The sequence below is a fragment of the Diabrotica undecimpunctata genome, chromosome 5, assembly GCF_040954645.1.
Source record: "Diabrotica undecimpunctata isolate CICGRU chromosome 5, icDiaUnde3, whole genome shotgun sequence".
NCBI classification, from domain to species: domain Eukaryota; kingdom Metazoa; phylum Arthropoda; class Insecta; order Coleoptera; family Chrysomelidae; genus Diabrotica; species Diabrotica undecimpunctata.
The window spans coordinates 23797823-23809953 of NC_092807.1; the positions used below are offsets into that span (position 1 = coordinate 23797823).

The window sequence follows — 12131 nt, forward strand, 5'->3', positions numbered from 1 at the left end:
CTCTAACCCTGTTGAATGCACACATGTGCAAGCGATTCATCATTTGAATAATATAAAAATTTACTTCCTTTTAGATGCTCCTATTGACACTCAAGGGCTATACCGAGTATCAAACTATTGGAAGCATCCCCAGTATGATGCTAACAGCCAAATTAACGATATAGCAATTGTGAAATCAGATAAATCAATGACGTTTTCCTTGAATGTTGGACCAGTTTGTTTACCATTTATTTATGATGGATACTCTTTTACCTCCCAAGATGTTACGTTATTAGGTAAGAAATCTAGTAATATACTAGCGGACCAACTCGACATCGAGTTTTAATGTAAGTTTTGCTGATATTTAAGAGGGGCGGAGTCTAACGATCCATCGTTTCCGTCGCCTGGTGCAAATGTTCCAAAAATCCTAAAAATAAACTGTATCGACGCCAATTTTTTTAAATTAAAAAATCGATACAGTAGTTTTTTAGGATTTTCAGGAAGATTTACATTAGGAAACGGAAACAATATGATTGTTAGACTCCGCCCCTCTTAAATAAAAAACGGAAGTAAAACCGGAAGTAACTTTTTTTTTGCATATTTTAGATTGTAAAATTCCACGTTTAAGAAAAAGAAGTCGGTTTGATAACTCTAACTAACTAACTAACTAAATTTATATTTAAGTATTATTTACATTTAAAAAATACAGAAAACAGTATGGTGCTCCGAGCTAGTCTACACTACCGCCTACTGTTCCACTTTTTTGAGAATACGCCACAATTTTACTTTATAATAAGTTTATTTTTTATTTATTTATTTAAAATAAACCTAATTTAAAGTAAAATTGTGGCTTATTCCCAACAAAATTAATAATATATTTCTAACTAATAAATTAAAAACAAGGTAATGCTTACCTCATTATTTAATTCTTCAAGTATTAAACTCAAAACGTAGCGTAGTCTAAATCTCTAAATGTAAATCACAACACCTCACACACGCTGCACTTGTTGGAAACAGAATACTTTCTAACTAAACATAAAAATAAAAAAATACCAACTCATCAGATAGTGTAAAACAGACCCCATAAATTAAAATCGGAGACAGGAGGATCCCGAATTTTGAGTGGTCATTATCGTTATTCCTTAAGTGGAAACACTTGTTGGTGCATTCCAGCATTCGAGAATTGACGCGTTGTTGCATTGTGTATAATATTGAATTCCTATACTTTACTATAGGGAAAATTCATTTTATGGCCGCCATTTTTAAACCGGTTCGAAGTTTTTAAATTTTAAACCTTAGGGGGAACCTACTCAACAATCTGTTTAATTATTCGAAAAAATTATTCTCCTATCTATCACCGTTTAGGAGGAGTATTGCGCACAAGAAAACGGCTTAGCCTTTTAGTATATAAGATGTTTTTTGTAACTAGCATACCTTTCGTACACACCATCGTGTTGACATTCACCGGTGAATGTCGATATACACCAAATGCCTTTATGAAAGATCAAACATTTATAAATTTTGTTATAGTTTCGCAGTATTACCAGTATGTCAATGGGTTTCACCGGTTGTAGCTGGTTTTTGACTGTTTATGAGTCATATGTTTATAAAATAGCTACTGTAGTAAATTGTAGTTAGTTTTTCCAAAATTACATGCCCTAATTAAAAGTAAGCGAGTAGACAATTGTTTACACATTTTTTTTAAAGATACTCTACAATAGTGTTGGACGCGAATTCTGCTAAAAATAATTGCAGTACACATTTTGACTACAATCGTTTAAAACGTTTTGACATTTTAAACAATTTCAAAAACAACAAACAGCTTCATCATCTTTCATAGTTGAGCCAGGCATAATTAGAACTAGCAAAATTTTAAAACCACCCATATTTCATGGTCATTCAGCATTGGAAACTTATCTTTTTCAATTCGAAGCTGCAGATATAGTAAATGGCTGAACTAAGAAAGAAATGGCACTTCCTTGGTAGTATCGCTTCGAGGACAGGCAGCAATCATCATGCAATTTTTTCCCTAAGATCCATCTCTCCTTCAAGCTTTAAAAACCAGATATGGCCAGTAGAATCTAAAGCAGGTTTTCCAAAGTTAGCTGAAAGTCCGATATCAAAATATAACGAAAGCCTAGAAGAATTTGAGACTGATATTACAAGACTATTGCATTTGGTGTACTCTTAGGCACCTAAAGATTTTTTCAAACAAATTGGAATACAGGCATTCATAGATGGACTACAGGATGTAGAAATGCAACAACAAGCTCTCCAGCTTCAACACCACAAAACGCTAGACGTATTTATCTTAGCCCAGGTGTATGAAATCCTTGTACAAGAGCGCAGAAACCAACAACTTTAAGAGTTGCAACGTGGAATATTAAAAGTTTGTTCTCTGCAGGAAAACTGGATAATGTTGAACAAGAAATAAATAGACTAAACATCGATGTTTTAGGAATCAGCGATACACAATCGCCAGAATCTGGGAAATGTTCAACACGAAATGATGGCGTATTTTATTACTCCGGAATCGACAACAACACCCATCGTTACGGAGTTGGAATCATCATTTCAAAGAAATGGAAAAACTCTCTGATTACCTGTACTCCTTATTCAGAGCACTTAATATTAATACAAATTAAAGAATTAGAAAGAAGAAAGATTAAACTTAATAAATCTTATTCAAGTCTATGCACCAACAGCAGATAAAGATGACAATGAAATAGAACAATTCTACAACGATTTAGAAGAAATGCTGAAAACAATAAAAAAGCAACACATTAACATAATAATGGGCGATCTTAATTCCAAGGTGAGTCAAGGTAAGGTAGGAGAACAAGTAGGAAACTATGGACTTGGAAACAGAAATGACAGAGGAGATCGATGAGCGTATACCGCATCCAGTAGTTTTCAGATATAAGTAAACTCAAGGTAGTTCATATAGAGAGACTAGCGCCATACTATCAAATTGATTGACTATGTTGGCTTCAATCGATTCCTGATAGGTAGTTCAGTTATTATAGGCGTATAACTATAAAAGAGGGAACAGCGTAACGGAAATTCCGTAAGTGATAAAAAAGAAGAAGTAGGTTGAAAACATTCAAGATCAAGATGACATCGAAAATTCATGAAATGAAAAATATATAAACAGATGTTTTTGGCAGTTTAGAACAGTAATATTTTAAGTTTTTGAAGTTTATAGTTGTCAATGAATTAAGAATTTTAAACAAGTTTGAGTTTGAATAAAGTTATCTTTAATTCAGTTATAAGCGAAATTAAGTGTTGTGGTACGCCTACAGGTGGAGGTATCACAACAAAAATTGACAAACCCAAATGTAGCTTCACATGCCACATTTCTATAGAGCGTTCGACCTTAAGAAAATAACAGATTGTGCTTATGCAGATCAGTGTTGTCAAAACTCTCAGGCAAGTATTGCTATTAGATTGTCCATATATGATTCATTCTAATCAGAGCCGTATTCAGCACTGTGTAGTTGTAGCTCATGTAATAATGAGAAAGCTCTTAAGCAACCGCCACCTAAGCGTTAACCTCCGATGGCGCGCCACGAAATGCTACGTACTTTCTACGCTACTTTACGGAGTTGAAGGGTGGACGTTAACAGCAGCAACTATAAAGAAGTTAGCGGCTCTAGAAATGTGGCTGTATCGACGCATACTGACAATACCTTGGACAGACAGAGTGACCAACACAGAGGTATTAAGACGAATGGGTAAAGAGATGGAATTGTTAACAACTGTTAAAAGGAGGAAAGCGTCATACCTGAGCCATGTGTTCCGTAATGATAAGTACAGTCTGCTACAGCTTATCGTGGAAGGCAAGATTGAAGGTAGAAGAGGTTTGGGTGGAAAGAAGAAATCATGGCTGAGAAATTTGAGAGAATGGTTTCAAATACCAGAAGCCGCGAACATAATACATGCGGCACAAAACAGAGAAACCTATCGTTTGATGGTCGCCAACCTTCGGTAGAAGACGGCACATAAAGAAGAAGTAGTTGTAGTTAATTAATTTCACTAATAAAAAGATATGTATAGTTGAATACAAAATACTGCATTATAAATAAGGTTGTTTCTTTAACTAAAGGATATATGTATGTAATTAATATAGGACTAATAAAAATAGTTAAATTTTACTATTGTTTAACATTACATATTTATAAATGCTTTAGATAAGATGTAACTAAAAAACACAAGTGCAGCTTTAATTTTATTTTCATGTAAGTAATAACAACAATTACATACATAAAATTTTTTCCTTGTATACAAGGTGAATCACCACTAACGGAACGGAAGATTACAGCAAAAGAGTAATAAAAATTTGAAATTATTAGTAGTCCAAAGTTCGGTCTCCTACTTGCGAGTTCAATGTCAGAGTTATATTATATGAAATTCTTCTCACTATTACCTAATTTTCATGGACTATTATTTACAGACTTTTCGGATTTGGCACTTTGTGTCCGCCGATTTGCACACTATCACATAATTTACTCACTGCATATTAACATCATTCTCATCTTCTCTATCATCGCTATCACTTTCATTACTGTCACTGTCATCCGTCACATTTATGACCACAGGATCAATATCGTCCATCAACCCGTCAATAACCTAAAATTTTTGCTCTTCCTTAATAGAAAGTTTACAATAGTTTGCATTTCTTATTAATTGTTCCATAGCGGCTTTCTTAAACTCTGTGTTGTGTGAGGCAATATGTCTTTTTATGTATTTTTCTTTGTATGTGTTTACAACTTCCATGAGCTCTGATTTTAAATAATCTTCTTCAAAAAAGATATCTTTCTCTAGCAACCATGTCTTAATTTGATCTTTATTGAAGGCTTGTGCCGGAATCATTTCTTCTCTCCTCGAATGGTACGAAGCGTTGTCCATCACTACAACAGTTTTCTCTGGAAGATTAGGAAGCAGCTTGTCCTTAAACCATTGTTCAAATATAGGACCATCCATCTCATCATGATAGTCCGCTGAGTTTTTTTTAGCTAAAAACCAAAAAGCAGCACCTTCTACAAAGCCCAATTCGCTACCCGCATGCACTATAACAAATCGGGGGCCTCGTTGTGTCAGCTGCTTTAGGCTTGTTGACAACCCCTTAACAAACGCATCCCTGGTTGAAGTCACTGAGAGGTCCTTCCATTCTTTGGAAACACTATGTCCAACATTCACTCAAGTTTCGTCCAAATAAACGACGGTGTATCCTTGAGAACGAAATTTTTTTATATCACGCAAATACTGATGCCTCTATTTTAGAATATGGGGCCGTTCAATCATGCTTGACTTTACTCCACGTTTACAAAAAACAAAGTTTATTTCATGGAGTATTCTCCACATTGTTGTGCGTGCCATGTTTGCTGAATCTTATGTCTTTTTTAATCAGTGCAAAAACTTTGTTCAATCTCGGCGGTAAATTTTTAAAGAAAAAACTATGCACGATGGCACGTAGCTGCGTACCAACTACTGCATCGTAAGTGAACTTTCTGCTGTTCACTCTACTTTTGGTACGTTTTCTATGGGCCTTAGTCCTCCTTCCGCAGTTTCTTTGCGTATTTACAAATAGTACTAAAACTTAATCCCGTCATAGCACTTACTTTTTCGGTTAAACTTCTAACACTTTCACCACTTCTTAAATTTAAATGATAATTAAACACATTTAAAACAATTTGTTTTGCACGGATGTCCAAGATATTCCCTTGGCTTCATTTTTGAATTTCCATTTTCAATTAAAATTTAATTGTAAAGTCACAATAACTACTAAAGAACCGCAAAGCCTTATTATCATTATGTAGTCAGAGAACGACATAAAATCGCTGACATAAGCACACCGTATTATTTTAAGTTGCAATTAGTAATGAGATATATGCAAAGCGGTCCGTTTAATTGCTTATCTTTCAATAGCCGGCAAAATGCATGATTTAGCTAAGAAATATTTTTTACTGATTTCCATAATTAATGGCATATGATATTCTCACCGAAAAATAAATAAACTGTCGTTACTATAATTAAAATAATAGAAAATAAAATTATCTTTTGTAAATACTAATTATTTAACTAAAATTATTTTCCCTACTTTCCATCTCTTTAAATTTTTGGTCAATTACGTTAAAAAACATTAATTTTAATTCATGTCTGTGGAAACCAAAATACAAATAATACAATCGGGCTTGTGTTCATCCTGGCATCGCTGCGCTTCTATCGTCCATAAGAAATACATGGTCCTATCTCCGCAATGTTATTTTCTTAACGTGGAACGCTCTATAGACATAAATTTTACTGTTGGCATACCACAATGCAACATTGGAGACCTTCTAAAGGTAGACGACCAAGAGAGAGACCACAGATCAGGTGGGTAGATGACATTAAAAAAATAGCCAAAACAAATTAGAAGTATATACTATATATATTTATATATATATACACTCGCGATCATAAAATCCGGGTCATCTTGAAAATTTCAAGTTTCTTAAATATTTTTGCCTCTGGTGCAGTAATAACCTTTTTCTTGGCTAATGTATTTTTTATTTGTCATCAATGTTTGTTTTGAAAGAAAAAAAAAATGGTTTTTATTGTTTTTATTGAAAAAAACAGAAAACAAATCAAATTATTGATAAAACAGACATACTAAAAAAAAATGGAAAATACAGAACGTGGTAAAAAATCAGTGAAATTTCAATGACCAGTATCGTGTATTGCCTCCCCTTGCTCTAATAACCTCTTGCAGACGACGGGGCATACTCTCAATTTTTCTCCGGATTACATGTTGTGGTATGTTATTCCACTCTCTCACTAACAGATCCTTAAGCTCCTGTCCGTTGTTAGGAGGAGGTGTTTGGGTTTGAATACGTTTCTTCAAATCGTCCCAGAGATGTTCGATGGGATTCAGGTCCGGAGACCTAGCTGGCTGGTAATTTCAACTTCGTCCAAGTATTACATACTGATCCTGGCAACGTGCGGTCGCACGTTGTGCTGCATAAAAACGGCGTTTTCTCCAAGCCCTGCCATGTTGGGCATAACATGTTCTTCCGGAATCTCCGTAATGTACCTTCGTGCAGTTAGGGACCCATTTTCGATGAAGGGTAACTCTGTGTGGAAGTCGGAAGATATACCTCCCCAAGCCATGACCGAGCCTCCACCAAATGGCATTCTTGGAGCAATGCAAGCTTGTGAAAATCGTTTACCGGTTCTCCTCCAAACTCTTACACGTCCATCGGATCCAGTTAGGCAGAAACGGGATTCATCTGAGAATAACACTTTGCTACAATCGGTAATTCCCCAATGCGCGTATTGTCGAGGAAAAGCTAGTCGTGCAACTCGAGGCACCCGGCGAAGTGGCGGTGCTCTAGACATTACCCGAAAAGATAGTCAAGAAGAACAAAGTCTTCTTCTGACTATTGCAACACTAAAATTGCGATTTCGTACTTCCTCTAGACGATCAAAGGTCCGGTTTCGTAAAGCCTGAAACACAAGGAAACGGTCATCTACTGCCTTGGGCGTTCTTCTTCGTTCAGAACCAGGTCGCTTGGTTAGCAAACTTGCCTTCTGAAAGCGTTGAAGCACTCGTTGAACCGTAGAAAGGCTTACGCCAACAGTTCTTGCGACTTGCCGTTAAGTGTGACCGTCTTCCACAAGTGCAACAATTTGTGCCGTTTCAACAACAGTCAAAGGCATTTTTGTCAAAAAATAAACACTAATAATGGCACTAATAAACACTTATGGTGGCAATAATAAACGTTTGTCCGTTGCATTTGAACAGAAAGTTGAAATACAAACGAGACATTTAAAACAAGCGGAGTTACAGGCAGCGTTCATTTTGGGAAGTGTGCACTTTACCGCGAAATCGGCAATATTGGAATTCTTTGTTACAAAGGAAACCGCAACAATTCTCAGAAACATGCATTAGTTTGTATTTGTGTTATTATTATTTACGATAAAGCTCGTTAAAAATGAAATATCGGTGATTTTCAAGGTGACCCGGATTTTATGATCGCGAGTGTATATATATATATATATATATATATATATATATATATATATATATATATAGAAAAGAAATTTAATCTTTGCAGATAAGTTAAACTTTGCAGATAACTCTTAAATATTGGGGAAATCTGCAAGAAAGACTCTAATGAGTATCAATTATTGTTTCGCCGAACGTTTTCGCCAAAGATAATTAATTTGGCTTCTTCAGGGCTGAAAGAGAATAAATTATAATTAGCTACCATATATTATATAGTTTTTAATAGATAATATATGAAAAGCTAATTATAATTTATTCTCTTTCAGCCCTGCAGAAGCCAAATTAATTCTCTTTGGCGAAAACGTTCGGCGAAACAATTGATACTCATTTCCCCAATATTTAAGAGTTTACTATATATATATATATATATATATATATATATATATATATATATATGTTTATTTTACTTTGCCCAAATTGTCCTTAAAATTCCTTTATAATTAAGACCGACGAAGACGTGAGAATCGAAGTAAATAGCACACCGATCAAATTATTCAATAAATGGAACTCTCTTAATCCGTTAAATAATTTTTACTGCTGGGATTGCGTTGATGTGTAAATTAGATCGTCTTCTATCGCTGCAACACATTAATATCTACAAAGAAGGGTGGTTGTACACAAATATAATGTACAAGTCAACAAATTAAATACTACAGCATTAGCTAAGCATTTTAAAAATGTACAGATTTTAGAAAAAGAATACAACTACAACAAAAGCCGTATATTGAAGAAAATCCACTAAAAAAAAAGATCAAAATTGCGACATTAATAAGACCAATATAAAAAATTTCTCCAATATATATCACTATTTAATAAATTAATTTGTTCGTAAATGCACCATTGGCAGATATTTTAAATGCGACCTTCAACCAGTCATGTTTTATGTGTCAGCCATATGGTTTTTGGGTAAAATATCTCTTTTACATTCCATCGCAAACTAGCAAACAATGCAGACCTACATTATATGTAAATTGTGTTTTATTTCATATTTGTATAATTAAAAGCAGGTTTGTGTTTCAGGATGGGGCCAAATATTTTACAATGGTCCTTCTTCGTCAATTCTTCAGAAAGTTAATGTCCAAGTAACGAATAACACGTACTGCCAAAAAATGTTGCCCGGTAATCAGATTACACAAGCTCAAATATGCACTTACTCCTCAGGTAAAGATGCCTGTCAGCACGATTCTGGAGGTAAGGCATTAATCCTAGTAGACTTTTTAAAACAGGTAAATTTATGTAAGGTTTTGACCACGTCATTTAGAGCAGCAGCCAAAGTTGGTTAAGTATGTAAAATGCCAGGACCACCAATTATGACCAGATCCTTATATTTCAGACCCTAAATTAAAAATAAAATGATGTACCCAGCATCTATACCAATCCATTTTAGTTTCTCTTCATCCTTGTGTCGTCCGTTTGCCTTAAATCTCAAAAGGTGTTTTAAGGTAATGTGCCGCACGCTTTTTTTACAATACAAAAGTATTATACCCGCAAGACCTTCCTCCCTGGAAACCAGATTGTTAATCTCGAATCTCTTATAACTTGTGCACATCCTCAGATGTATATATTGGTACATATTTTGCTTTTTTTTTAATTATAAAATTAAAGGAGCCACACTAAATTTCAGTATGCTCAAGTCTCAAACAACTGATGGTCAACTGATGGTTGATTGTTTCTAAAGATGGATTGTTGTAGGCACATGGTTGCAAAATTGAGTTTTTTGCTGTCCGCCGCATCCATCAGACATCATGCGAAAGACAATTGTTTTATTGTTTCACGTTGTATATATGATATATACGAAATAAGAAAGCACCGGGACCTGTGCTTTTTATGGATCAAAAAAATTACACCGGATGATACAATGGATATTTTAGAAAGCCATAAATGGAGAACAGCTCCCAAAGGAATGGACGGCGGCATATATGACATCTATATTTAAGAAAGGAGATAGAAAACGATGCGAAAACTACAGAGGAATAAGCGTAATATCATCAATAGGGAAGATTATATGGGAAGATACTGCGAGAAAAGATAGAGCAAGCGATAAAAGGCAAAATCGGGGAGGATCAGGCAGGCTTCACGGCAGGAAGATCATGCATAGACCACATATACACACTGGAACAACTGTTGGAAAAGAAAAAAGCTAAAAATAGAGATATACACTTGGCATTTGTGGACCTAAGAAAGGCGTATGACTCTGTACCAAGGTCAGAACTATGGGAGGCAATGTACAAATTAGAAATACAGACGGAACTCATAGAAGCTACAAAAGCTCTGTATAAAGAAAATAAAGTGTCCATTAAAATGGGAACAAGAATCATAGGAGACTTCACCACAACAAAAGGGCTCCTGCAGGGTTGTTCCACATCTCCAACCCTATTCAAAATATACTTAGAGAAAGCCTTGACTACATGGAAAAGAAAATGCGAAGGCATGGGAGTACCGGTACGGAACGAATAGCTATATACGTTAAGTTTTGCAGACGATCAAGTAGTGATTGCACAAGACCAAGACGACCTCAGCTACATGATGAAGAAACTACAAGAAGAATATACCAAGGCTGGCCTAGATATTAACCTTGCGAAAACAGAGTACCTATCTACAAGTGAAGAAGACATAGAAGATCTACAGATTGATGACAACGTAACAATCAAAGGAAATTATAAATTCAAATACCTGGGGTTTATAATCACGAAAAAGGCAACAACAGAGGAAGAAATTACACAAAGATTAGGACAAACAAGAACAGCAATCCGACAACTTAACTCAGTATGGTGGGATAGACACCTAAATATGAAGACAAAAACGCAGATTTATAAAACATTAGTGCGAAGTATTATGACATATGGGGCTGAAAATTGGATCATAAAATAGAAAAACAGCAGTAAGATAGTAGCAACAGAGATGGAATGTCTGCGAAGATGCTGCAGAGTAACAAGAATGGATAGGAGAAGTAACGACAAAATAAAGCAAAGAACATCAATAGAAACAGACATACTAACATATATAGAACAAAAAAGACTTAAGTGGTATGGACATGTAAGAAGAACTAGCGACAGCAGATGGATAAAGAGAATAACCAAACGGAGCCCCATAGGAAGGAGGAAAAGAGGACGACCCCGAAAATCCTGGAGGAACGAAGTAGACGACGCCATGAGTAAGAGAGGACTAAACGATGGAGAATGGAACAACAGAGAGAGATGCAAACGGTTGAGCGAGGGAAGGCATTGAATACTGTAGAATCCCTAAATATATATATATATATATATATATATATATATATATATATATAGAAAAGAAAAGAAAAGAAAAGAAATTTAATCTTTGCAGATTAGTTAAATAGTAAACTCTTAAATATTGGGGAAATCTGCAAGAAATACTCTAATGTGTATCAAACAATCATGGCGAAAACGTTCGGCGAAACAATTGATACACATTAGAGTATTTCTTGCAGATTTCCCCAATATTTAAGAGTTTACTATATATATATATACGTTGTATATACATGATGACATTCTATTCACACCGGTCTTACTTTCCGTCTCATTACAAAAATAATATCTCACTGATTTGCAAAGTTACATACGGTTAAGTTATACACTTTCAGCTTTCTTAACTTAAAAAACTGCGCTGTGGACCCTTTTGGAGTAGTCAGCAATGCCTTGAGATTAAAGTTTAAAGCTACAATTCTCTGATTTCCAATTGTTAAAGATTGGTCACATCGGATACGCGGATGACACGATGGTATTCGCTGACAGCTATGAAGCCCTCCAGGAGAGAATCACAGAAGTCAGTCAGAGATAGGGACTTTCACTGAACATTAAGAAAACAAAATGTATGATGATCTCTAAGAAGGAGCAGCAAATTGAAAGAATCAGTGTGAATGGTCAATCAATAGAAAGAGTAAAAACATACACCTACCTTGGTACGAACGTTAATGAAAATTGGGACCATTCCCTAGAAATAAAATCTAGGATAGAGAAAGCAAGATCTGCATTTCAAAAAATGGCTAAGCTATTCAAAACGCCACGATTTATAAGTACCCATAAAAATTAGGTTACTACGATGTTATATCTTTTCTATACTGTTGTACGGAGTTGAGTCGTGA

At 35.1% G+C, this 12131-nt stretch overlaps 1 protein-coding gene across 1 annotated transcript in view; it reads left to right on the forward strand.

Annotated features, from left to right (window-relative positions):
* LOC140441180 (venom serine protease-like) overlaps positions 1-12131 on the forward strand; it is a 95262-nt gene that overhangs the window by 59023 nt on the left and 24108 nt on the right. Inside the window, exons 6-7 of the mRNA XM_072531697.1 lie at positions 75-275; positions 9047-9217. Coding sequence (XP_072387798.1) covers positions 75-275; positions 9047-9217 — 372 coding nt within the window. The remainder of the gene's footprint in view (positions 1-74; positions 276-9046; positions 9218-12131) is intronic.